At 41.2% G+C, this 27,448-nt stretch overlaps 1 protein-coding gene and 1 non-coding gene across 6 annotated transcripts in view; one reads left to right on the forward strand and one right to left on the reverse strand.

Moving 5' to 3' along the window:
- Positions 1-27,448, forward strand: part of CBFA2T2 (CBFA2/RUNX1 partner transcriptional co-repressor 2) — a 97,312-nt gene that overhangs the window by 59,015 nt on the left and 10,849 nt on the right. For 3 of the 5 annotated variants that reach the window (XM_054981531.1, XM_054981533.1, XM_054981536.1), the window contains exons 2-8: positions 13,569-13,712; positions 16,912-17,153; positions 17,646-17,735; positions 20,762-20,943; positions 23,320-23,570; positions 23,876-24,012; positions 25,812-26,007. In XM_054981531.1, coding sequence (XP_054837506.1) covers positions 13,569-13,712; positions 16,912-17,153; positions 17,646-17,735; positions 20,762-20,943; positions 23,320-23,570; positions 23,876-24,012; positions 25,812-26,007 — 1,242 coding nt within the window. The remainder of the gene's footprint in view (positions 1-13,568; positions 13,713-16,911; positions 17,154-17,645; positions 17,736-20,761; positions 20,944-23,319; positions 23,571-23,875; positions 24,013-25,811; positions 26,008-27,448) is intronic. The other 2 variants (XM_054981534.1, XM_054981535.1) reach the window with 1 other exon arrangement.
- On the reverse strand, positions 6,147-6,220 carry TRNAE-UUC (transfer RNA glutamic acid (anticodon UUC)). The gene has a single exon. It is a non-coding gene; the product is annotated as a tRNA-Glu (tRNA).

The following is a 27,448-nucleotide window of genomic DNA, read 5'->3' on the forward strand; positions in this document are numbered from 1 at the left end:
CATAGATCATCAGACTGCAATTGGAAATGGTTCTTGAAGCTCCTTTAGATATTTGGAATGGTTTTGCAGTGTGGCAGATAGGAACATAGCTACTTGAGTAAACTATTTCCATTCAGTCATTTGGCTCTGTCTTCACCCAAGTGCTTAAGGTCTAATGAATTAAATGCTAATCATCTAAGAATTACTGATATATTTCACTCTCTTTCCCACTACTAGTCAACCTATTAGAATTGAGCAATGGGATTTTAATAACCATAGTATAGGTCTGCCAGAGGAAACAGTCCTCTGTTACGGAAATTCAGTTTTAATATGCACTGGATTTATAATGGGATTTTCTGATATCCTCCCCAGTGATGAGAACTTTCAGTTTTCTAGACCTAAGTTATAACTCTTGTTTCTATGAGCTGTTGCCTCAATCCTGAAATTGCTCAAATGTTAAACTTGTTGTGAACCAGGATAGTATTGTGGCCGAAGCACAAGTCTTTGGATAGCCATTTCTGGTTCAGATTTATCTCTGTATAGGTGAAAAACCAAGCAGAAGCTGTCACTTTTAATTCCCAGATTAAATACGTGATGACAGTGGCAGAAGAGAATCCATCAGAATTTCCATCTCATAAACCTGATAATGTTGTAATGATGGGTGAAAGTTTCATGGAAGAGAAGGCAATCAGTGCTATGCATTGTGCTTTACAATAGGGGAAAACGATATGCCTCCCCTTTTTTGTATTAAATGTTTTCTAAGCTTGCTTTGAATTGTAAAATATTCTGGTGTATCAACCTTTTATACTTAATTTCACTGCTGAATTGAAATAACATAAAATGAAACAGCTGCGTGTGGGAGAAGCATGCATTTATTTTTGAATTATCTTGTGTCTGGCCCATGCTTCAGAAGTCCAATCCTGCGAGCTGTGGAGAGCTCCCAAGAGTGTTAAATCCCTTCCACTCCTACTGTATCCTGCAGAATCAGAACTCCAGGAGGGAGATTTTCACTGATGCTCTGACACTGTCTTCTCTAAATGTTGGGGTCGTTTGTGGATTCCCGTGGTGCTTGGAATACTCAAGAAAACATGAAAGTACTGAATATTGTCTCATATTCAGTGGAGCGGAACAGTATTATCAGTGAAGTGACCTATTTCAAGATGCTTTAATAGGCTACTTCAAGGTTGTTTACCTTTGGGATTAACTATTTTTCAGAATTGATCTAAGTGCAGAACACGCCTTAGTTGTCACTCAGCCTTCACTGCTTTCTAAAAAGGGAAGGAATTGGAAACATCTTGCCAGCTGCATAACATCTTGTTGAGCTTCCGTCCACAAGTGTAAAAGTTTGGGTGTGCCAGAGTCGTGAGGCTCTTGGCTCTTACCCCAGAGCTTGCAACCCGGGGCCTATGACAGCCAGTCCAGAGAACAAGGACCCGCCCAGGGTGTGTGTGTTTTGCTTGCTATCTTCCTTGTTTAAATTATATTGAGTAATTTGGTTTGTTCTGAAAATTTCTGCAAGCTGCTTTAGGGTCCCTCTGGGGAGAAAGGCAGCCTAGAAATGCTTAAATAAACACCCCAAATCTTGCAAGTGAGCTGCAGTCTTCTGGGGCCTGCCTAACAAGTTGCTCCTCCCTGTTGTAAGAGGAGTGATCATTCCCATCTGTCTCAGTGATCATTGGTCAGCTTTTGGCCAGAGGACTGCTGCTTCGTAGTCTTTCAGTAACAAACCTCTGCTACTGCTACCAAGTCACTGCTTCCCTGAGGCTGTTGGTGGGCAGTGGCCTGAAAGCCATTGTTGTTCTTCCATAACACATCTGCTCCTGTATCAAGTTCTTACTTATTAACCACTTTTAAGAAGAACATCTTTGTGTGTGTGCTATTTTAACTTTTATAATGGTTTTGTTTCATCTAAATACTCTTAAAGTTGACTGACTCTTTTTTCCTCTCCTTAAATGAATTTAGATAAATTCAGCTTGAATTTATCATGAAAATTCAGATATACAGAGGCTAGCAAACAGGTTGCAAAGAGCAGTTCCATAGAGCAGTGGCTGCATATCCAGGGAACCTTGGGATTCCTCGGTGGCAAGCTTCCTCTGGTGACAGTTTATCCGCTACTGCTGCCCTTCCCCTGCACTGCATAGCTGTAGAAAAGTATTGGGTGGGATTGTAGGCCTTACTTCTCCATTCACAGGAGCTACAGGGGGAGGCCTAATAGGTCTGGCCAGTGATCAGTTTGACAAGTCCGTGCCCTAAAGCATGTGACAGAATATGCTGCAGATTGCAAGAAGTTGTCCTAAACAGATAAATTGAAATGGAAATGGTTCTCTAAAAGTGGAATGGTCTTACAGGAAGCATGGGCAGTAATACCAACACGTGGCAGATATATTATCCTGTCAGCGGAGCGCCAGCTTGGAGATCTGATCTCATTTCTCTTTTAAAAGACATGGGATTAGAATAAACTGAATTGTGACCAGGGCGATGCCATTTTCCTATTGTGAATTCACTCCTCTTCCAAAACTGCTGCTTGACCTGCATCGGGCATCCCTCCCTGCCGTGGTTTTTAGAAGGAAGTTAGTGATGGGACTACTGGTCACAGATCTCTGAGGTCTTGTTTCATTTGTCCTGGAAGCTGACAGGGCACCTGGGAAAAGGTGAAGATGTTTTTGCCTATTTATAAATATATTTGGCAGAAAAGGGATTCAGCAAATAGAATTATGTTAATTATAAAATGAAAGAATTAGCTTCCCCCCATGATTCCTGATGTGAAAAATATTAGTTTGATGCAGACTGAAAGCAGATGGAGAGCACTTGAAGTAGATAAGCGTGTTGTTCAAAATAAGCATTTATCCAGGCTGAGGAGGTGACAAAACCATATTTACATTATCTCATCCAATTATAGAGGTGTTGCTTTCAGCTATACTAGAAGAATCAACACACAAGATACCTGGCAAAAAATAAGCAGATTTGAAGGAGTTCTCTATCATCAGTCTAGTCAGAAGGGGTAATGAGTCTGCATTGTCTTTTGCTTTAGGGTTACTCATATAACAATCCAATAAAACAATCCTATTTTTGAACTGGTTTCCTTTCAGTCATCCAATGCAGTATTTTTTAGACTTTTTAACTTTGAGAATGAACATTGGAATTTAATAATTTTGTTTTTTTTTTCTGAAGGAGTTTCTTTCACCTCCCCCCTCCGCTCGACTTCTCAACCAGCCTCTCTAACTCCCAGGAATGTTTCGGTTTACCCCACCCCCCTCCAAATAACCTTGTGTTCAGGAATTCATTTGAAATCTTGCAGGGAGAGTAGAATGACTTGCAGTGGGTGGAAAAAAAACTCCCAATGTCTCTCCTAACTCTATTGCTTTCAGGAAGTTGTCATTTTGTGTGGTCATTTTGCAAATACCATTCATAAGACCAGTGTTTGTCCTGGCTTAAGCATCTCATAGTTCTTAAGTGTATCAGGAACCTGGAGGCTGCTTTTCCAGAGTTGTATCTCAGTGGGATCATATTGTTTATCTAGTGGTAAACAAAGTGTTGTTCTTGGGCTGGCCCAAATGAGACATGAGTCTGGAATGTTTTAGTTGGTCTGCAGGTCCTGGCCCAGCAGAGTCAAGGTTCACCATACCTATTTATTGCCGCTGTTGATACCTTTAGCAGAGGTTAATCTTCCATTGTTAATGAAATGGAAGTGCTGACTGCTGAGGTTCATTGAAATGTACCTCCCATGGCCGTTCCGTGTCAATAACCTAGGAATAAATCCAACAAAAACAGCTGGTAGATTTCTTATAACACTTTAAATAGGATTTTCCACATGGTTCATAGAAGAATTTCTTTGACAAACTGTAACACCAATGAATTCAACTAGGACTATTGTTTTGGCAGGCATAGCTAAATAATAAAAATATATATTGTTTTATTTATTTACTTTACGTAATTACTGCAGCAGCTTTCTCAGACCTGGTCCAGTTTTAGCCAGGTCAGCTGGCTGAAATTGAATAGGTCTAAGATGGAAGTTATGTGGTTGGGGAAGACCACGCCTCTGGAGAGAGTGCAGCTACCAGTCCTTTATGGATTTCATGAAAAACCTGGGGTTTGGTTGGATACTTTGGGGGTTTTTTTTTGGATAAGCAGGTGTCCACAGTGGCAAGGTTGGCATTCTGCCATCTTCACCAGACTTGCCAGCTGGCCCCTTTCCTGTCTCAATTAGATTGGCCACAGTCACTCACTCCATGGTCACCTCTAGGTTAGACTATTGCAATTCACTCTGTGGAGGGCTGCCCTTGAAAATACTCTGGAAACTGCTGGCCATCCAGAATGCAGCTGAGGCTCCTGACTGATTAATCATGGTCTACCCTTATACACCCTATTTTGCAGCAGCTGCACTGGTTTCCAGTTGGTATCTGAATTAAATTAAGGTGCTAGTTTTAACATTTAAAGCTCTACACGGTCTGGTAGGACCATCATACTTGAAGAACCGGCTCTCCCAATATGATCTCCCACAAAGTCTGCATTCTTAATTTCACAGTTTACTGGTGGTACTCAGACCTCAAGTGCTTGTCTCTCTTCTACCAGGTCGAGGGCTTTCTCTGTGGTGGCTCCATCCTGGTGGACTGCTCTGTCCAATAGGACGTGTGCCCTGTAGGACCTCTCTAGGTTCCACAGGACGTGCAAAGCAGAACTGTTTCAGCAGGCTCATTAACCAGCTGTGATGTGTCATGGAATTTTTGCCACCTGGTTGTTTTACTATTGGTTGTATTTTTGTGGAACCCCTTCAACTGTGGTATTTTTTTTTTAGTTTTAATATATAATATTTGTGTTTTTAGAGTCATAAACTGCTTAAGGCCTTGCTTCAAAGGAGAGGCAATCTAAAAAACAAAGAAAGACATTTATACCTTACCTTTCTCCCCAGTGGAAACTCAAAGCAGCTTACATCTTTCCCCTCTCCTCCTTTTTATCCTCACAACAACACTGTGAGGTAGGTTAGACTGGGTGTGTGCGACTTGCCCATGGTCATGGCAGAGTGGAAATGAAAATCTGTATTGTATTATGCTTGTGGTAGTGAAGCCTCTGACATTGATAGGCTAAATTGATGCTATTGTCCAGTCTATTCAGTTGTGCAGGTAGCAAAATCAGCTGCTTCTGTGAGGGAATGAAAGGTACAGAGAAAATAGACTTGAGCAAGAGGAACCCAAAGAAATGATAGATGGTGAATGAATGTGAAAGAAAGGGTAGAGAGGCAGAAGAATGAGAGAATATGGGATTGGCCTGGAAAGGGGCTCTGAAGAACCCTCACAGTATTAAGGGTAGGAGAGACTGTGTTCTATAAGAAGATTGGTCAGGAGAATCTTGCTATGAAGATTGGTCAGGAGAGGCAACTTTTGCCTTCATATATCACAGCAAACCTCTGTCCATAGCAGGAACAAACAGCTTTTCCCACGTTTGTGTGCTCTTCCTTATTATCGTCTCTTAAGCTTCCTGGTTAGTGAAAGTTTAAAGTCCAATTTGCCATGATGTCCAAATGGTGCCATATGGGCAAATTGGAGTGTGGCATTTAGAATCCTGCTTTGGAAGAGGAAGAGCCAGTGTGGTGTAGTGGTTAGATAGTTAGACTAGGATCTGGGAGGCCCAGGTTCAAATCCCACTATGCCACGGAAGCTCACTGGGTGACCTTGGGCCAGTCACATCCTCTCAGCCTAACATACCTCACAGGGTTGTTGTAAGGATAAACTGGAAGAAGGGAGAATGATGTAAGCTTCTTTGAATCCCCATAAAAGGAGGGGGGAAGGCAGGGGATAAATAATTAAATAAAATAATCCTGCTTCTGGGAAGGAGGAAGTCCAGTTTCCAAGATGCCTGCATTCATATGTCATAGCAAATTGTACTCATGTTCCATGTTGGGAAATAGTTTAATCAAACTCCAAACTGTGTGTGTAGCCACTGTCCAAAGAAGGTTAAAGAAAGTAAGCACTTGCCAAAAAACAATGGGCGATGGAGACATGAATCAAAGAACAGGGGAGCAAAGGTACATAAAGGATTGGAGATGCGTGAAGCTTTTTTCTAGTGAGTCAGACCATTGGTCTGTCAGGTTTGGTTTTGTCTACTCTGATTGGTGGTGGCTCTCCAGGGTTTCATGTATTTTTTATCACCTACTGTCTGACCCTTTTAACTGGAGATGCCAGGGATTGAACCTGAGACCTTCTGCATGAAAAGCAGATGCCCTACCACTGAGCCAGTGCTCTCCCTGTTGCTTTCAATGGGCTTGGAGTAGAGTAACTGCATAGGATTGGGATGGAGATATGGGAGGAGCTGAGCAGTATGGATAGGAAGAGAGTTGACAGGCAGATGAGCAAATCAAGGAACTGTAGGATTATTAGGAAGTGTCTCAAGGCTCTGACACAAGAATCCTACCAGGTGTGTTCTCTGCTGTCCCTTCTGCACTGTAACCTGACAACCGTAAAGAGTTTTCTCAGCTAGCTGCTGTTTTCAGCCTCTTGTGTTATCTGTGAGCATATTAATGTCAGGCATTTGCAGCCCACTGTTAGTTGAAAATGTCCCCCCTCCCCCTTTCCAAGCTACTATATCAGAGCTTCCCTACCTGCTTAGATAACGTACTAGACTGAAAATTCAGTTGAAAGACATTCTGGGTTTCAGATTTTGCTGTTTTTATTCTACCCATGTAGTGGTTGAATACCCACCATATACCTTTTCATAAAAGTGCTGGAGTCACTGCCAGCATTTTCTGTCCACAGAAAAGCTACTAATCAAGTTTGGATGTTTGGCTGTTTGATAGCAAAAGGCAAGCGATGAGCCATAAATGTGTTCATTCTGTTGTTCAGCAGGCATTGTTGAGGGAATGTATACTTGTTCACAGATGGTTCTGAGAAGAATTTCATCAGCTGAACCAGACCAAATTGTACTGGTCTGAGGATCCCGCTTAAGAAATGAAACCTCAAAGGTCAGCAGTGCTTTCCTGGAAGGATTCTTTGAGAGATTCCTTTCATTTTCTAGAAACAATGATACTACCAAAGGCATCCAGAGAGATTATAAATCTTACTTTTTCTTTCACGTCTTCATTGCTGCCAGCACTTCAGTTTGTTAGACATCTCTCCTAAACAGCAGCCCAACAGAAGGACACACACAGTCAATATTAACCAAAGGGGGGAGGATATCATTGTTTTGAAATGAGGTACCTGATGAACCCATCACTGTTTTAAGCAAATAATTTAGCACAACAAGATTTGATGGATAATAAGCCTCTTGTGCATCGACATAGGGTGCTTCTTCCCTCATGCTGTTGTAAATAACAGGTTCCCCATATGTGAGTTTGAAGCCTGTTATATCCCAGAGCCTTAATGAGATGCTGTTGTTGCAAATACTGTCATTGGAGAGAACCCAAAACAGGTTTGCTCTTGTCTTGCTCTCTGTTCTGCTTTTTTGTGGGGATATTGAGTGTGGATATAACTGAAAAGAACAGGTGTTTGGGATTTCCACAGGGGGTTTCAGGTGAAGGACGGCTGAGCTCGTCACTGCATGCAGGAGGGATCCTGTGCTAGTTCATTTCCTTACATATTTTCACATACTAGCACATCCCCCGCCCCACTATGAGTGACCAGATTGCCAACAGAAGTTATAGAGAGGCAAAATTTTAAGTCCATGAAAATATGAAGTACTTGGGGGAGAGGCATTCTTTTCTGTACACTTTACCGACACCAACTTCTTCAGAGCACTTTTCTTTCTGCAGCCTGCAAAGCAAACTACTCTAGCCGTATCATTGCCAAGCAGCTGCTTTATATGGAAGTGTTTTCTGAGTGAATACTAGTAGCAAACAGAAAGTTTAGGGAACACTGGAATACATGTCAACCAATTTATAGCTTCTAAACCCATTGGCTTCAATGGATATAGAAGAGTGAGACTCTGCTTAGCACTGTGCTGTTATTTTCCTATCAAAACTAAATTCATGTTATTGTTTTTACAACATAAAGTGCATTATTTATAACTTAGTATATGAGAGCCAGTGTAGTAAAGTGGTTAGAGTGCCAGACTAAGATCTGGGAGACCCAGGTTCGAATCCCCACTCTGCCATGGAAGCTTGCTGGGTGGCCTTGGCAAAGTCACACTCTCGCCGCCTAACCCATCTCACAGGCTCATTGTGAAGATAAAAGCCATTTTTGGTCCTCAAAGGGGAGAAAGTCGGGGTGTAAATGAAGTAAATAAATAAATATGTAAATATATTATTTGGATGAAAACTTTTTACCATTGGAAACTATGGACTCTTTAAGTGTGTTGTCAGACACATAGCCTATTAATTGTTGCTAAAATTAGTCATGTTTAAGTGATGAACAATTAATTGCATTTTACCCTGTATATGGACTTACATTTTAAAAAATGTATATATTATGAGCATTTCACCCTTCACAAAAGAATTTCATTCAGTGCTCCCCCAAATTGCCCTTTTTTTCCTGGGCTTCCACATCTCTTGTATTAAACTGGTGTGTTTTGTGTAGCAAACAAAATGTGGACAACATACAAGTGCGTATGCACATTTTAAAAACTTATGTCTGAAAACCTTATACGTGACCACTTTAATGATGCTTGTGTGCAAGTGAATATATTTGCTGCAGGAAGCATGCCTGGAGCTATCTGCTTTAGTGCTTTCAGAAAAATATTCAGTGTTAGGTAAGCCTTGCATCTAGATATCCAGCTGCTCTTCATGTGATGATGGGCTGGAGGGGTGACCTGACAGAATTTTACACAGGCAGTGACAGGACAGAAGTGACAACAAAGGTGAGGTGTGCTTCACTATAATGGAAACTTGGAGAAAATCTCTGGGAACAGTGTTTATTTATTTATGTACTTCATAAATAAATTCCTTCATTTATAGCCTGCCTTTCTCCCCAGTGGGGACCCACAGCAGCTTACATCATTCTCATCCCCTCCATTGTATCCCTGTGAGGTAGGTTAGGCCGAGTGTATTACTGGCCCAGTGTTCGCCAGCAGGTTTTCATGGCAGAGTGAGGATTTAAATGTGGATCTCCCAGATTCTTGTCTGACGCTCTAATTACTACACTATGCTGCTTCTCAATTTGTTGTTGTGTTGACTGTTTCCAAGTACTGAAAGGTAACTTGAGGCATGATTTCTGAGGGAAAATGCTATTGGGTGAAGCATGGGCCAGTTTGTATCACATTTTCCTCCAGTGTTGGAATCCACCATCACAAAGTAAACACAGGCTGATTCCGCACACGTTGGATAATGCACTTCCAATCCTCTTTATAGATCATTTGGAATGGATTTTTTCGTGTGCGGAACAAAAAATCCACCTCAAATGATTGATAAAGTGCATTGAAAGTACATTATCCAATGTGTGCGGAATCAGCCACTTATGACTTAAGAGCTTCTAGGCAACATAGGCATCACATAGGGCTAGAAAGGAAAGAGACCTTGGGGTTGAAGCGGATAGCTCAATGAAAATGTCAACTCAAGTGTACCACAACAGTGAAAAAGGCAAACTCTGGCCTGGAAGTTATTCTGAAAAGGGTTGAAAATAAAACTGCTAATATTATAGTGCCCTGTGAGTGTGGCCTCATTTGAAATATTGTGTGCAGTTCTGGTCATGGTACCTTAGAAAGGACATTGCAGAGTTGAAAAAAGTACAAAAGAGAGCGACTGAGGTGATTAAGAGGTTGAAGGCCAAGGCCTGTGAGGGAAAGCAGAAGAGTCTGCAATTTCTCACTTTATAGATGAGACGACTGAAGGGGAGGGGGTGATAGAGGTTTATAAAATTATGCATGGGGTAGAGAGAGTGGACAGAAACAACTTTTTCTATCTTCCAAATTCTTAGAACTCAAGAGCACTCAATGAAGTTGATGAGCAGTAGAGTTAGGATGGACGAAGGGAAATAGTACATTACTCAATGAGTGATTAAAATGTGGAAGTTGCTGCCAGAGGACAAAGTGATGGCCAAAGGCACATATGGCTTTAAAAGGGGATTAAACAGTCATGGAGGATAGGTTTATCAGGCCCACGAGCCATAGTGGCTAATGGGAATCTCCACATTCAGAGGCAGTAAACATCTGAATACCGCTGCGAGGAGGCAATATCAGGGGAAGGCCTCTATTTTCTGTTGTTGGTCCTCCAGAATAACTGATCACCACCCACTTCTTGTAGGAATGAGCCCTATAAGTTAATTATATGTTCCTTAAGTTGGTTTGGCAGCATGGAGTTATACCACAGCTCAGTTTGATGTTGCTGAATTAAATAGAATGAGGTCCGAATTTGATTTTTACAGCTGCAGATAGCTGCAACGTGCCAGTATACTATTTTGTTTCCCCCCTGTGGAAGTATCTTTTTGTATCTTTATTGTGTTAGTGACAGCTTCTTTGTATGCTAATTAAAGCTGCAATGTCTACCACTGGAAAAAATGTAATCGTTTGTCCCTGGTTTCCCCCCTTTCCATAGTCTCACATTGTGTTACTGGTTTTTAACTCATATTGGTTATTGGTTTGGTGTACTCAAACCTTGCTAATTGTTTGCTTAGTCACTATACATGTTTTTGCATGGAAGAGGATGACAGTGGTTAGGAACCAGAGAAGCAGCTTACACTTGACAAAAGCAAAAGAGAGAGACAGTGTGTGTGTCTGGAGTTTTCAGTTGTAACTTTTGAGGCATGCCTGCTGGTAGGCTGTTGCTGAATTCCAGCATTCTGCCAAGTGCTGAAGGTTCCGACGTGTCTAGCTGATAAGATCTTCTCCAGGCCTTTTGGCTCCCATTGCTGAAAAGCAGGTGGTCTGAAGTGAGGTCTCCCTTTGGGCTTTCCCAACATGTAGAAGTGAAAGACAACTGTCAGTTCCTTCCATCTCTGGTTGTCTCTCCCTCAACAAAAGAAGGAGAGGGGAAAGATGGGGCACAGATGGACGTGTTGGAAACCTGTCAATATATTTATGAAGAGCACACACTACAGCACAACTCCAGCTTATTTGTGGAATGATAAAACAAGACAAACATCAGTAAGGGGCTCATGTATTATTGGAAGGGATGGAGAACATCTATTTTCAGCCCCAGTGTTGTAAAAATATGCCCCCACAACAGGGACATGCAGTGGGTTGATTAGCACTATGCAGGATGGTCTCTCACACTGAGAAAAGCAAGAGCCTGTACTTTTTGTGGAGTGTTACACTGGTCGTAGGACACCAAGAGCCACTTTGTTTCATCACCGTAGAATACTTTTTCCAAATGTGAAAGTGTGTGTTTTCGATTGCTATTCACTGCTATGGAGGGAAGTCTGAAATGTAATGTCAGTGTTTGCTGTTCTGATTGCATGTTATCTCAATCTGGCTGCTTCTTTCTGTTGTAGAGCATCTAGTTCTGGTGTGTTTTGATTGCCAGTGCAGAGGTTAGGGACACTGTTCCATGCCGAGTTTATGCTGCTAGCCTAAGCATGGGTTTTTGTTTTGTGTCTTTATTGCTTGTGTGTTTATGTTTTATAGTTTGTGTTGTTTTTACCTTGTGGATTGTAAAGTTATTTGCCTGTTTTACACAGAAATCTGGGATACAAGTGATCTTAATAATAAAGATAGTAAGTACAACCTGACAATACATGGAAAATGTTAACAAATACAAACTGTTAAGACAGTAAAAATATACTACACTGGAAAAGCGGGGCAAGGCAGAGGGGCAGCACCACATCATCTAAATGCCTGGTAAATTAAAACATCTTGAACTGGTGGGTGAAGATAAAAAAATCAGGTACCGGGTGGACAGCTGAGAGAGAGTATTCCAGAAATGAGGAGCCAATACAGACAATGTGAGAGTACAAAAGAAGGGTATCATCTTAGATAGTTGCGTATGAAAGCGATGCTGTGGTTCACTTTGTTGTTCCACATTGCCAAGCTTGTCATATGCCATTGTTGCATGCATGAAAGGGAAGGCTGGGAATGGCATTGTTTTTGGACTTCCATGGCCTTTATGTTTAGATCTGTTTCTCCTCTCATTACTTTTATCAGCTTGTATTTACTTGTCCTGGATGGGATAGAAGTGACTTTTGCATAGTAGGTTAGGAGTTTGGAAGTATTCATGGACCCAGCCTTGCTGTTTTGAAAAGCAAGTTGGGTTGCTTTCTATCATCTGGCTCTCCAGCTGATCTGACCATGTTGATCCATGCTTTTGTAACTTCATGGTTGGACTACTGTAATGTATGTGGTGTTGGGCTGCCCTTGAAGACAACCTGGAGACTATTGCTGGTTCAGAATGTGACTAGCTGATAGAAACCTATTTTGCCAAGCTTAAAACAGCTACAGTGGCTGCCAGTTTGTTTCTGAACAAATTCAAGGTTCTGGTTATAACCTTTAAAGCCCTTCACTGCCTAGGACCCAGATAGCTAAAGGACCATCTCCTCCCATATGATGGCTATAAATATTTTAATACATATAAATATAGGCATAACATAATTTTGTTGGCATCCTGTAAAGCTGTGCAAGTGTTTCATGAGCTTGGAGCTGTACAGAGCAGCTGCTTCTTGCTCTTCCTTAGCAAGCTGCAGACATTTCTGGTGTTTATGCAGAAGTTAACTTTTTTTAAAATTTTCAGTTCTCTTCAACCCTATTTATAATTTCTGTTAACGCCAGATATTTTAATGATGCTATGAGTATGCAAGACTGACTTGTATGTTGCAGGCAAGACTGACTTGTACGTTGCAGTCAGTGTCCAAAATTAGCCAGATTGTCAGTCAACTTGCATATGTACATATCAGGGTTCACCTGCATGTAATATGAAAACTGAAGAGTTACTGTGTAACAAAGGCATAGAGAGCTAATATAACACAAGGGCTAAAAGAATGAACTGTTGAACAGGGATCCAGAGGAGTTAGCCGTGTTAGTCTGTAGTAACAAAATCTAAAAGAGTCCAGTAGCACCTTTAAGACTAACCAACTTTACTGTAGCATAAGCTTTTGAGAATCACAGTTCTCTTCGTCAGATGCATTTCTGTCCTGTTGAACAGGAACTTGCTTGTTCAGATCTTCCCTCTGCCATGAATTAATGAAATAAATAAAACTGGCGTTAGTGCTGATTTTCCTTAAAAGGTTGTTGTAAGGATTACTGATGATTGAAGGTGTGTGGGATGCTTTAAACCCTGTAAAGCATCATATACATACTTAGTTTCGTATGATGTCTCCTTCATCATTCTCACCTGATTTTCATATCTTTGCCCCAGCTGATTCTGGCATATTGTCATCAAACTTGACCTGTTGCAGGTCAAGTTTGATAATTGCTTTGCATGATACTTTAACTGGCTGGTACTTGCTCTGCCAGTGAAAACATATTGGTTGCCTTATATTGTCTCTATGTTTCTTCCTGTGTGGCAATAGCAGTTCAGGAATGGGGTTGAGCTTAGGAAAACAGTTTGGGCAGAAGATTAACTAACTCCCCTTTCTCCTACAGCACGGCTTCTATCTGTATTTGGTCCCAGAAATGTTATTTAGTAATTGAAAAGGAGCCACAAATCTTCTATCATATCATTTATTGTGCCTTCAGTTTTAGAGTGTGTTATTAACACACTTAATTGTTAAAATGCTTTCTATATCTTTCTCTTTCAGTTGCTACTGAGAAGAGGGTGCCAGTAATGCCAGGATCCCCTGTGGAAGTAAAGATACAGTCACGATCTTCTCCGTCCAGCATGCCGCCACTACCCCCTGTCAACTCCAGTGGTCCCCGTCCCGTCTCATTTACCCCTGCAGCATGTAAGAGTGTGGGATATTTGGAGGGAACCTGTCGTTTTTAAAATGGATGCTTTCATTTTATTTAGTCTCGAGTGAGTCTGTTTTATTTTTGTAGGCAGGAAGGAAACAGCATTTTGAGGAAGTCCTATCATCCCGATTCATACAATATAGAAGTGAAGAGCAACACGTTGGCCCAAACTAGAAAGAGTAACTCTGCATAGGTTGTGCTGATTTTTTACAGACTTAGTAGGTTGGGGAGAGCTTCCTGAACAGTAGGTGGCAGTCTTTATTTTTTAATGGGTCTACTTTCATAGAGGAAGCATTTTCTACCATTTGCAGCCCTTCTACTTTTCTTCGTTTAATAATATTTTTTTTTCCTTGGCAACGCCTTCATTATCAGCCTGCCTAGTGCAAGGAATGCTGGGATTATGTCAGGATACAGCCATGGTTTGTCCATTTAGAGGGAGGGAAGAGTGACGTTACCTGTCTCTGACAATTCATAGGGCCCTGTGACGTGTACAACTGCATTCCATACAGCCATGACTGTTGCCCCAGAGAATGTTAGCTGACAAAAATGTTGCTGAGACTGAATGTTGCTGAGACTGTTGCAATAATCCTTAGTTTGGAAATGGTTTGATAACAGCTTTCTCAAATGTCATGCTTCCCAATCTTTGGTTCATTTCTAGGGTGTACCCACACACAGGTCATGAATTTAGGGTTCCCAAGTGTGTCTGCTGGTGGCCGGCAAACTTCTGGGGATTTGCACCCTCGTCTGGAGCTTGCCCGCCACTGGCAGGCACCTCAGGAGTGCTGGCGCGACAATGTCACTTCCGTAAGTGACGTCGCTCTGGCCACAGGAGCGTCCTCGCACTCCGTTTGGAGCCAATTTGGGCCCCAAACTGGCCGAATCGGAGCTGTGCAGAGCGTGGGAGCGCTCCCACAGCCGGTGCAACAACATCACTTATAGAAGTGACATCATCACGCCACCACTGAAGAGCCCGCGCAAAAATTGAAACTGGCACAGATAAAGGTAAGTGCCAGGTTCCAACCATCCCAGCAGGAGGCTAGAGGAACCTGGCAACCCTACATGAATTCCAGACTTCAGTTTAATAAAAGACAAATATGTTTATTGATTAAGGAGAGTATCAGCAGAACATAAAGCACCCTTTTCAGGCAACAAGCAATAAAACAAAAAATTCTTAATTGTTGCTAAATACTAAAACCTGTCTGTCTAAACTTAAAAGCTAGCTATCTAAGTGGTTTCCATAGTTGCATATCTCACCCATCCATCACATGGTGAGCCTTATCTCTTGCACTCAGTCGATCCAGCATAATGACATGGTAAGGGTGGTAGGATAGAATAACACTACTGCCTTGAGTGAACTGAAATCCATCCTTCTAGGCCTCTCTCAGTCATATATTATGGCCTTGCTGGCCTATCTGGCAACACAGGAACCAATCAGAGTTAAACTGTTAATTGACATTACATCTGTGTGAAATCTAGGGAGTAAAGTACAGAGCTCTCATGAGAACAGTCCCTCAAGCTTGGATAGTTAGGGAGTCTAGGAACTGTTCTGCAGATGTTCTCAAATAGCTCTGATGAGAACATTTCTGTGCTAGGCCACAAATCCTTGGAACAGTTACGGTTTGAAGCAAAGTTCAGGCATTTTCAGTAAAGATCTAGTCACAAACTAGCAACTTCCATACCGCTATTTAATTTAAATTTAATTTAAATTTAATTTAATTTATTATATTTATATTCCGCCCTCCCCGCTTTCGCAGGCTCAGGGCGGATACTCAGGAAAAATCTTCTCCAGTACGCAAATGGCAGCTACCCTTTTCTTGCTCTGACAACTAAGGTTTCGTTCAGATTTTGCAATAATCCTTAGTTTGTAAACAGTTTGTAACGTCTTAGTTATGTTGAGGTATCTAAGTGCAGATATTCAAATGAACGCTGGATTTGATTGTCGGGTTTGTAGCTGGTTTAACTATAGATTTTATTAATTGTGGTGTTTTGTGGCAATTGACTGCACCAACCCCACTTTGCTGGATTGTACACATTCTCATAGTTGTCTACTCTCAGAAAAAAGTAGCATATGGAAAAACATCCTCCCTGTTCATATATGGGAGAGAGGAAAGAAGTGGATAGTTCAGCATTTGTGCACAAACTGGGATTTGTTACTTTCATGAGGTAGACCAACAAGTGTGTGTTTCCATAAAATACGGGGGTTTTTTGTGAGGTCTAATTGTAGTCATGTCTGGAAATTACTTTTTGAGAATTTAGGTATCTTTGAGATGGTAAAAAAAGTTGTGTAATCTCTTCATCTTTAGTAGTTAATAACAACATCAACAACAACATTCGATTTAAATATTGCCCTTCAGGATGACTTAACACCCACTCAAAGCAGTTTACAAAGTATGTCATTATTATCCCCACAACAACAATCACCCTGTGAGGTGGGTGGAACTGAGAGAGCTCTTAGAAGCTGTGACTTACCCAAGGTCACCCAGCTGGCTTCAAGTGGAGAAGTGGGGAATCAAACCCAGTTCTCCAGATTAGAGTCCCACGCTCTTAACCACGACACCAAATTGGCTCTGCTGTTTAAAAGATTAACTGTGTCTTGTTTTCTGGAACTGATCTGGCCAACTGCATTTTGGGGGAGAAGGCAGGGAAGAAGTCCAGAGAAATGCTAATAGGCAGTAATAACTTCAAGAAGAATGAAACCCAGCACCAGAATGCAGTGAAATTCATTTGGCCAAATTTGTTACCACTGTAAGCATATAGAAGACAGCCTGAATTTTTTCTTTTCTTTTCTTTTCTTTTTTTTTAAAAAGAATGGCTGAATTTTTCAACATGTTATAACTCTTAAGGTGCTTGTCAGTGTAAAAAAAAGCCAATACCCTGATGTTTATTTTTTCCCTAGATTCTATAATACTATTTTGTTTTTTCTCTCTTTCCCCCCTTGCCTCCTTTTAAAAAGTTTACTATAGAATTTCTACTAGTGGCACAAGTATCTTACAGAGAATGTGTAGAAAACTTTTAAATTTAAATCGTGAGTCTCTGGTATATTACTAAGCCTTTAAAAAAAAATTTCCCAGCAAAACAGACCTGAACATCCACCAAATCTGTTCTGAATATTAGTGTCCTTGTTTGAAAGCACATTGTAGTCTAAATATACGCCTGTTTCTTCATTGATTTCCATTTTCTTTTATTTTGTAGTGCCAAATGGGATGAATCATTCTCCTCCTACCTTGAATGGAGCACCGTCACCACCTCAGAGGTTCAGCAATGGGCCTTCCTCTTCTTCTTCATCTACATTGACCAATCAGCAGCTCCCAGCTACCTGCGGGGCTCGTCAGCTCAGCAAATTGAAGCGGTTTCTTACCACCCTCCAGCAGTTTGGCAATGACATTTCACCAGAGATTGGGGAGAAGGTCAGGACCCTTGTTTTAGCGTTAGTGGTAAGCATTTGTTTCCCAATTTCCCCCTGTATTTAGAGATTTCTTTGTCCTGATGCCAGTTCTTGGTCAGCAGGATGGTGTTAATCTGCTGATGTATAACTTACACAGAATTGCATTTGAGGTCATCTTTCACATATGTGATGTGGTATGATGGTTAGTACTGGACTATGACTGGGGCAACCCAGGTTGGAATCACCACTTTGCCATGGAAGCTCACTGGGGACCTTGGATTAGTTGCTCTCTCACTCGGCCTAACTTACCACACAAGGGTGACAATAAAATGGGAAAGAAGACCATCCATTCTACACTCCTTGAAGAAAGGTTGGCATAAAAATTCTTTGCGGAAAAAATATACTAGTGGAAAAACAATCCACACTTTATGGTAAATAGAAACCCAGCTTCCAAAACACCTTGAACTGAGGAAGAAAAGGCAAGTAGAATTTTTATTGAACTGGAAAGAAAATACAGATTAATTCTCTTTTCTTTTTGCAGAATTCCACAGTGACAATAGAAGAGTTTCACTGCAAGCTTCAGGAGGCCACTAATTTTCCTCTCCGCCCATTTGTGATTCCATTCTTGAAGGTGATCGGTTAATGTTCTATGTCAGTGGACAGTGTTGTCATACCTGTGAGCCAGTAATAAGAAAACCATACTAGAGAAGTATTACAGCATCTTACAAACAATAAAAGTATTGTTCTATATCATATTCAGGTCACCTTGGAGGCAGTTCTTGAATCCAGAGCCTGAAAGCAATGCAGTGAACTGCATGCTGTCTACTATGCTTGTGGATCTCCCTCCTTTTTTGGTGGGAAAGAGACACCTCATAGTGCAGCCATACGCTTCTTTTCATTTGTACAGAATCCGATAAGGGAAAGAGAATACCTCATGTTTCTATAAAACTCAAAGAACTGGATATTTATTTTATCGATATATCTAATTCTCATTGTGGTCCCATTAGCTTTAATCCAAAGATTGGGGCCATCTTTCTACAAATCTGAGAAAAGCCCCAAGTTTGCAGAAAGATCTGAAATCTTTAAAAAATGCACTGGAGGATACCTTATAAAAGGAGCATCTTTGGCTTTAAGAGACAATTGGCCTCAGTGGCCATCGCAAGGCAACCACAAGAGTATTGCCAGCCTTCAGTCCTTGGCTGCTGTTGATAAATGACAGGGGAAGTCAATTAAAAAGCCAATAGGCTTTTATCAGGGCTAGGGTCAGCAGCAACTACTGAGCAATTTGCTACCACACAACTTGCATGACTCAACCAGGAATAACTGTTTGCTACTGTTCAGCAGCAGCCATTATGGAGAAAACTGGGGTATATGTGGTAAATAAACAATAAATATATCTGAAGTGGGGAGGGGCAGATAAAAGGTAGGTTGCTGGGTGGGAAGGCCAGAAGGATGCAGGAAGAATTGAGGCTATGGGGCTGCCAAGAAGAGGGAGATAGGAAATAGTGGAGGGAGGGAGTAAAGTGGAAAGTGGGGTGTCCTCCACAAGTCCTTGTGGATTCCCTGCTTGTAATCTATATTCACTTACCCAATATATGTCCTTCAGGCCATGTTTACTCTGCCATATTGTAAAGTGATTTTGAACATCTTTGAAGATGTTTTGCAGCTGCAGAGATTTAGCCAAGAAAAGCAGCACCAGCTGATATTCTGCTTTTCACATTTCTTACTCCTTTTTATGGCTGATATGCAAGGCCAAAGCATGGGCTTTTTATGCATGTGGCTATCTAGCTAACTCACTCTGCTTTATTCTGCCCACTTTAACTGGGAAGATCATGAAATGGAAAATCAGAGAGAACGGTGTCCATACAGTTATACAGTACAAGGACAGTGCTCCATCCATTATACTGAAGAAACTCCTGCTGCCATACTAGCCAGTCTGTCATATAAGATTTCCTACAGAGCCCCTGCTTTGTGTATTCCCTGCCTTCACAGGCAAGGGAGGTGACCACTAGAGGCAGGGCCTTTTCTGTGTCAGTTCCTCCCTTTAGAATGAACTCTAGTTTGCAGTTTGCCTTGTGCTGAACTTGGGGCACCAGATGAAAGCATCATTGTTTAGCTGCAGAGTTTGCGGATTTTGCTGGTTTGGTGTCGCTAGATTGTGGCCTGTACAACTTTTTACATTTTAAGTCTTTTTAATCTGTTTTATCTTCAAAAGAATTTTGTGTCTAATCTTTACATTTATTTGTTTTGCTTATTGCCACTTGTTTGATCCTATTAGAATATTTTTAAAATGTCTTTTTGCTGCTTGTAGTAATTATTTATCATTGGTTTTTCCTTTATTGCTTTTATTATTATTATTCTCCTTTTAATGACAGTTGTAAATCACCTTGATCATTGTAAATGGAGTGCATGGCATACAAATATATTAAAAATATAAAATATGCATTCCACAATAGCAGTGTCTCCTTACATTGTGTCAAAATCTACAACATGAAGTGTTACAGTCGAAAAGTCTATGAAGTTCTCAAATTTATACTGTGAGTGCGCCATAAATTAGGTCTTCATTTGTTCTAACTGTAAGTACTTAAAAACGAAAAAGGAAAATCTAGTGTGGCAATAATCAATAATAGGGGGGGATTATGAAAGAGGTACCTGTAGAACAAGGCGTGAAATTAATAACAAACTGAATGCTGCAGAGGAAGTGAGAAATTCCCAAGAGCCAGTTTGATCTGGAAAGAGAGCTCCTCCAATCTCCTAATATGATAGTATAGTGTTTCTAACCGCTGGTACTATTTGGGCTTTTAAGTAATTCAGAAGCTAATTTTATTAGAAAGTACCAAACTCTCAGATTAGCAGATTTTGGCTTGAGCTCCATTTTGCTAAGGATTACATGTTGAATATTGTAATAGGAGGGTTCTGAAAGTGGACTACACATGCAAGGATTATCCTTACAAAGTAGTTGCCAAGGGGAAGGGACAATAACCTTTCTAGCCTCTCCCCCAAAGCTATTTCCCCTTTTTAATAAATCATTCTCAGGCCACCAAACAGATGACATATCTGCTCCTAGCCTCCAGTATTCCAGCTGGTGTGGCAGAAGCAGCTTCCCTGTTTCTATTGATCAGTAATGCTAGGAAGTCAGTGAAATGACACATTGGTTCACTCCACACTGCCTTCTGCAGGGACCTCGAATCTTGCCACAGTCCTGTGTGAGCCTGCTTCTTCTGTTTGCATTGGCAGGGGCAAGTTTTTTAGCTAGATAGTTCTGTACCCAATGGACTGAGAAAATATGTGTCCTCCCCTTTTCTTCTGTGAAGTGAAGCAGGAGGAGAAGCCAAGCTGAGTCAAAACTGGCAAGATTGGACATTCAGTTTGTTCCCCTTTGTGTCATCTCCCATTTGCAGAGATAAGAGAGATGAGCAGAACTTTTACTTTTATTAATGTAGTTATGGCCCATTTGGAGACAACTGTGGCTTCTGTTAGCCAGGTGATTTTGATCTTTCATTTAGTTGATTCTTGCAGGGCAGCAGGGCTCTGATGACACCAGAGGCCACTGTTTTAACTACAGCTGGGCTGCTGCTGTAGGTCGTCAGCTAGACAGTAGCCATAGGGCCTCTGCCATTTCCCCATCCGAATGGCGCCTTTAATTTTGTCTTCCAGGCCAACCTTCCGCTTCTACAGAGGGAGCTGCTGCATTGTGCTCGGGCAGCAAAACAAACCCCTTCCCAATATTTGGCCCAGCATGAGCATGTTTTGCTGAACACAAACACTGCATCCCCTGCCGACTCGTCAGAGCTACTGATGGAAGTGAATGGAAACGGGAAGCGGCACAGTCCGGATAGGTAATGGAGCTGTTTCCCACACACAGAAAGCTGTGTTGGTCTGCATGCCTGTACAAGGAGATTGTACCATGTCCTGCCTTAAGATGCACGGGTCCTCTGTGCATTTACTGGGAGATTAAGATATTTGCTTGTTTGACATGCTTTGTATACTTGGACACAGGCATGACTGATTGTCCTCATTCTATTCCATTATTCCACTGGTTGATTCTGCCCAGCGTTCTGCTTCTCTTGTCTTCTAGTTTCATTTCAAAGAGTTTCTAAAATTAATTTCAAAACTGTAGTATCCTAGTTAGCCACAGTTTTTGGCTTGATACCATCTTACTTTTTCTCCAAGTATGTGTTGATTTAAAATCGCCAAATAAAAGGATCATTGATGTAGTTGCATAGCTACATCCAGTTTCCTTTTGGAGCAGTGTCTTCATTAAAGCTAATACAGACATCGGCCATTTCCACACACGTTGAATAATGCACTTTCAATGCACTTTTGTAATCCTTTAGAAGTGGATTTTTTGTTCCACACATGGAAAATCAGTTTCAAATGTTCACTAAAGAGTATTGAAAGTGGATTATCCAACGTGTGTGGAAGCAGCCATCTACCATTTACTTGTTTTCCTTTCTCTGTTCTGTCCCGTTTTTTTTCTTGTATTCTGTTACACTGGCAAAGTTATTTTGAACTGCAGTGGCAGAAAGGCAGTCTAGAAATGATCAAATAAATAAACTGCATAGTCTCTAAAGGGGACATGTTGAAAACTGCAATGAACTGCAGACTGAACACGTGCCAGAAATCAAAAAAGGAAGAATGGCAGATTGCTGGTTCATTAGTGCTGATCTGTAAACAAGGAGATAATTCAGAACCCCAATGTCTGGAGAGAAATTTGGGATGGTAATTTGTAAGCAGCCCTTCTCTGACCTGTAAAATATCTCCAAACTAGGGTTGCCAGCTCTGTGTTGGGAAATTCCTGGAGATTTTGGGGGTGGAGCCTGGAGAAAGTGGGGTTTGGGGAGAGGAAGAACCTCAACAAGGTCTAATTTCTTACAATCTACCCTCCAAAGCAACCATTTTCTCCCAGTGAACTGATCTCTGTGGCCTGGAGATCAGTTGTAATTCCAGGAGATCTCCAGCCACCACCTGGAGGCTTGGCAAACCCCGTAACAAACTGGTGTGGAAGAAGGGCAAGCCCACGGGGAATACAATAGAACACTGCTTCACAAATTATTCAATTTTTAAAGTGCCAGTGCTGTATGATTTAAACATTCATACATATTTGTGCTGTTCTTACAGGAACAAGAGTAAATCCCATATACAAAAAGTGCATTCAAGGTTAATATACAGAAAGTGCGTTCAAGGTTATTGCAACATGTCTGGGTGTAATAGAGTTTGTATGAATATAAATCCTTGCATTAGACTCTTTCCTTCTTTCTGGTGTCCTTTCCTTACACAGAGCAAACACAGAGGTGGGAGAGATGTAAAAATCCTCCTCAGGCCCAATCTGGGGCCGGCTTAGAAATAGACGGCCGCCCTATCCGGTTGTTATAATATGAGAATCTACAACCACATGGAACCAGAGGCAGTGCTCCCGTAGAAGAGGACACGAAATCTGTGGTTTCTAAGCCTTGAATGCACTTTTTGTATATGGGATTTACTCTCTTTCCTGTAAGAACAGCACAAATATGTATGAATGTTTAAATCATACAGCACTGGCACTTTAAAAATTGAATAATTTGTGAAGCATTGTTCTATTGTATTCCCCGTGGGCTTGCCCTTCTTCCACACCACCTGGAGGCTGGCAACCCTACTCCAAACACACAAAAATTATATCGTTCTGCATCACACAGAGGCTTCATTAAACTATTTTGAACGTGTGTAAGCAGAGTCTGAGTAACAGTGGTTTGAAATTTCTGCTCTGTCTAAAATTCCAAGCTTACCCTGAGTGATTAAAGGCATTGAGAAGATGTTTAGGACAGGAAATGCTCGTGGCCTGGATGCCTTATACTTTGGGAACAGAAAAAAGACAACAGTATGCATGGATTTGTTTTCTGTTTGTCTCCTGTCCGTGACTTTCTTTCCATTGCTCATTCTTTTTCCAGAGGATTGCTGTTCTTCTGCTTGCCCATTGTAAAACCCTTTGCTTCTCTCAGACTGTGCACATTAAGGCCCAAACTGCTACCGCAGAGCAGCTGCGAGTTCCCTGTGGGAACTCAATTCTAAAGTGTGGAGGGAGCCTGATTCAGATCGGGACCACATGGTATATGGCTGCAAGTCCCCACTGGGATCATGTGTTAAATGTAAGGTGTCGTTTGTGCCTCATTTAGTCATCTTTCTGTATTTGCTTTCTTAATGCTAATGGAGGCCTTTCTTTCTTGTCTTGCCAACAGGAGAGAAGAAAACAACTTTGAGAGAGATCCACTCCCCTCAGAGCCTCCTGCCAAGAGGGTGTGCACCATCAGCCCAGCTCCTCGGCACAGTCCAGCGCTCATGTTGCCCGTCATCAATCCAGCTGGGCAGTTTCACCCTACTCCACCTCCGCTCCAGCATTACACCTTGGAAGACATTGCAACGTCCCACTTGTACAGAGAGCCGAGCAAGATGTTGGAGCACAGGGAATTGCGAGACAGGCATAGTATAGGTAAAGAGGCCGCTGTCTGGTCTCCCCCTTTGCTCCTGTCACGCCCTGCCTGGGTGCGTTCCGGTGATTTGCCTTAGTCATAAAAACAGCCATTTTGCCCCTTGAGAATGAAGGCTGAAAACCTTCCGGATGCAAACTACTGAATTCGGTGCTTGCATAGTGAAAACAGGTACACAGATAAACTGGGGCAAGAGCAAATTTACACGGCCTTTTTATTGATATTGTAGTGCTTTAGACATCCCTCTTTGTGTGGCATCAAACTGTTTGAGTACCTGATATAGCAATTTTCTTGCATTCTGTAATAGGGTTAAATGGAGGCTATCAGGATGAGCTTGTGGACCATCGCTTAACAGAGAGAGAATGGGCTGATGAATGGAAGCATCTTGATCATGTAAGGAGCCTGAATGCACAGCCTCCCGCCCCTCTTAACATGGGCTGCACAGTGAGTCCTGTGAGATCAGCATTGACAAAGTGACAGCAAAATAGACCTATGTGTAATCCTGTTGTTACCGTGCATGAAGGGGCTATAGCTCAGTAGTAGACCACATTCTGCATCCGCACAAGGTCCCAGTTTCAGTGCCTCCTGCCTGACATCTCCAGTTAAACAGATCTTAGTGCTAGGAAAAACCCTCTCTTTTCCTGAAATCTTGGGGAGCCTGAGTCGGTCACAGCAGGCAATTCTGGGCTACATGAACTGCCATTTGCAAGTCTTCTTCCGTGGAGAGAAAATACCTTTTACATATGGAAAACTTGTCATGTTGAAGCAGCCGGTAGTGTGGTTGACTTTTTAAAGAATGTGGCAGTAGTCCTAGGGCTCAGCAAAGGATCATACCTTTGGCCAGATTCACTATTAAGATGGCATTTCTCCTCCCAGCAGAGAACGTGATTTCAGTCTAGCATTTGGCATGAATCACAGAGGAAAGTAAGGCCTATGGGATGTGATGGGCAAAGCACTCTGAAAATGGCTTGCTACTGAATGGCTATAAAGTGCAAAATCTGAAAGCACAAATGAAACCACAGAGTTCCTCCCTGTTGTACTGTTTCTTTTTAACTTACTAGTAAAACCTTTATATATACCCAGTTCAGCAACAGCAACTTAATGTAGAAACAGGAGTCCCTTTTATAGGGTGAAACAATGCCAGCAAATAATAACAGATGTTTGTTTATAAATGTCCATACTGACTTAATCTGCACTTCACTTCATTTGCTGTGGTGGTTTAAAGTGGTTTGTTAATGTTCATTATTAGATTGCAGTGTCTTTCTTTGCCTTCTTCCTTGCTGCCTATATTAATGCAACGATATAAGAGGAACATAGAGAATTCTTGTACTACTAAAGTTGCCAGTGTGAAAAAATGAAAAGAGATAAAACGTTCTGTACCTGGTTTCTGTCTGTAAGAAAAGTTGAGGCCATTTGAACTGTTGTCATGAAAGTTATATTTTGAAAACTTTGAAAATATTCTTTTATTTAGATGATTTTTTATATTCTGTGCCTTGCATGGACAAAGAGATTACTGAACAAAATGCACTCTAGATTTTGGCGTTATATCCTGATCTTGAACACATTGCCTTGTAATGTCCCATCAAGTATTCTGAGAAATACTTCCATATAATAAATTCAGTGCAGAGCAAGCCAAGTATGAAAGTCCCACTGAAATCAATTAGACTTGGATCTGCTTTGTACATGAGATTTCTACATAGAGATAATTGTGTAAGAGAAAAAGGAGCTGACATAGTTGTTTTGCTGCAGTTGTGAATCATGTGTTAAGTTATCCCAAACCTTCACTAACAGTGCAATCCTAAGAAGAGTTATTCCAGTCTAAACCCATTGAGATCAGCGGGCTTAGACTGGAGCAACTCTGTTTAGGATTGCACTATAAGAGCCAAACTATGTGATCAGCCAGATCATGCTGTAGCTTCTCTTGGACAATGCTGCATGTTTTAATGTTTCCCTTAAAAAATCCTTATACAAAGTAAGTTAACATACCTAAAGAGAAGGCTCCAGCATGAGTTGTACCACCTTATTGAGTTGAAAGCGTAGTTTTACATGGAGTTTATTTATAAAATTGCAAGAAGAAACACAGTTTCTAACACCATTTTCAAATGTGTTTCTAGTTTGGTGCAATGAGTTAGTTTAGTGCTGTAGAACTACTGAAGTTAGGTAGATGTTCACCTCATAGGGGAAGGCTGTGGAAGCCCCATGTAAGAGTAGGATGATAGTTTAAAAAAATATATTTCTTAAAGGCATTGAACTGCATCATGGAAATGGTAGAGAAGACCAGACGCTCCATGGCTGTCCTCCGTCGTTGCCAAGAGGCTGACAGGGAAGAGTTGAACTATTGGAAGAGGCGGTGTAGTGAAACCACAGAGCCACGGAAAGGAGGGAGTGACTTAATCGTGAGACAGCACAGCCCAGGGAGCTCAGATTCAGTCAGCAGTGGTAAGTTTTGTCGTGTGGGCTATTCACTCTATTACACTCTGTTGTACAGAGGAAGCATTCTTAAGGCACTCCAGATTTTCCTGAAAGATCAAAGGTTTCTAGAGAAGACAAAAAGGAATTAACTGCTACTTGTAGATCTGCTATAAAAATAAGTGTGCTTGATATCAGGCAAGATGCCCCCCCCCTTAATATGTCTCTGATATTAGAAATCAGAACAACTGTTATTCAGGAAAAACTGCATGCACAAATAACAGATACATGAACATTGTAAATTTCTTTTAAATTTGTGGCATGGAAAAAGAGCAACCAGAACTGGCCAAGGGAGGAAAAGAGTGCTTGCTAAATATTTGTTCAGTCAGGGGTATACATCTACAGGCCATTTCATATAGTCTCATTTTCTCTAAAATTGATAAAAATCCATTCTTTGAGATTTAGGAAGTATCTTGAAATGGATGAAACACCTATATTCCACCTTTCTGTATAAATATATTTGAGACAGTTTGCAGTATGAAACATTAAAGCAACCAGTAAAACTTAAAAAAGAACAGAAAAAGCAACAATGAAGCACATCAGATTAAAACAGGGTAACAGTGTCAAAAGACAGCATAACACAGCCAGTTAAGAAAATGTTTGCTAAATTTGCATGCATTTCATGTTATGACTGACTGCCATGAAGCTTCTGAACACTGACAAAACATCCAACTGTTTTTGTTTCATAACTAATATGCATCAGAAAGACATGAAGTTGCCATCAATGTGCCTGCAAAATAAAATGAACCAAATATCGCCTCTTAATAAGTTCTGAGGTCCAAATTTTATGTCAATGCAATCTGTGCAATCATGTTCTTCAGTGGAACTGCACAGGCATAGTTGAACCTAAACATGGCTTTGCTGGATCAGTCTCCCTTGTATGTTCTTTCTCTGACAGTAGCCAGCCAGGTGCCAGTTTTAGTTAACCACCGTATCTGGTATTCAGCGGTATACCGTCATGGAACACTGCATTTATTTTATTTTAAATATTTAAGTCTTGCCTGATGTCTTTAGGCTCAAGGTGGCAAGCAATTTGCATTATAGCTTCAATAGCTAATTTTGATTCCTTTAGCAAATTTTATCCTTTTGTTAATTTGCATACACTTGTGGTTATCACTGTATGCTAGTATTTCCTACTGTTTTTCCCATAACTTATTGGACATTTGGGTCACTTACAGTGCAATCTTAAGAAGAGTTAATCCTCCTAAGATGCATTCCTTTCAATGCACTGTTAAATCTCCAGTGTTTTGAATGAGAGGAATCATTCTGATATGCACTCTGTTCCCACTAAAACACATGGGATTGCTGACTGGCTGATTTTCTCATGGATATTAGGCTGTGTTCCCATGAGCTAGAACCCTGAAGTTTATACACATGTAATCCAAGACACCCTGATGTTTAAAAAAAATAG

The sequence above is a fragment of the Eublepharis macularius genome, chromosome 5 (assembly GCF_028583425.1).
Source record: "Eublepharis macularius isolate TG4126 chromosome 5, MPM_Emac_v1.0, whole genome shotgun sequence".
Taxonomy (NCBI): Eukaryota; Metazoa; Chordata; class Lepidosauria; order Squamata; family Eublepharidae; genus Eublepharis; species Eublepharis macularius.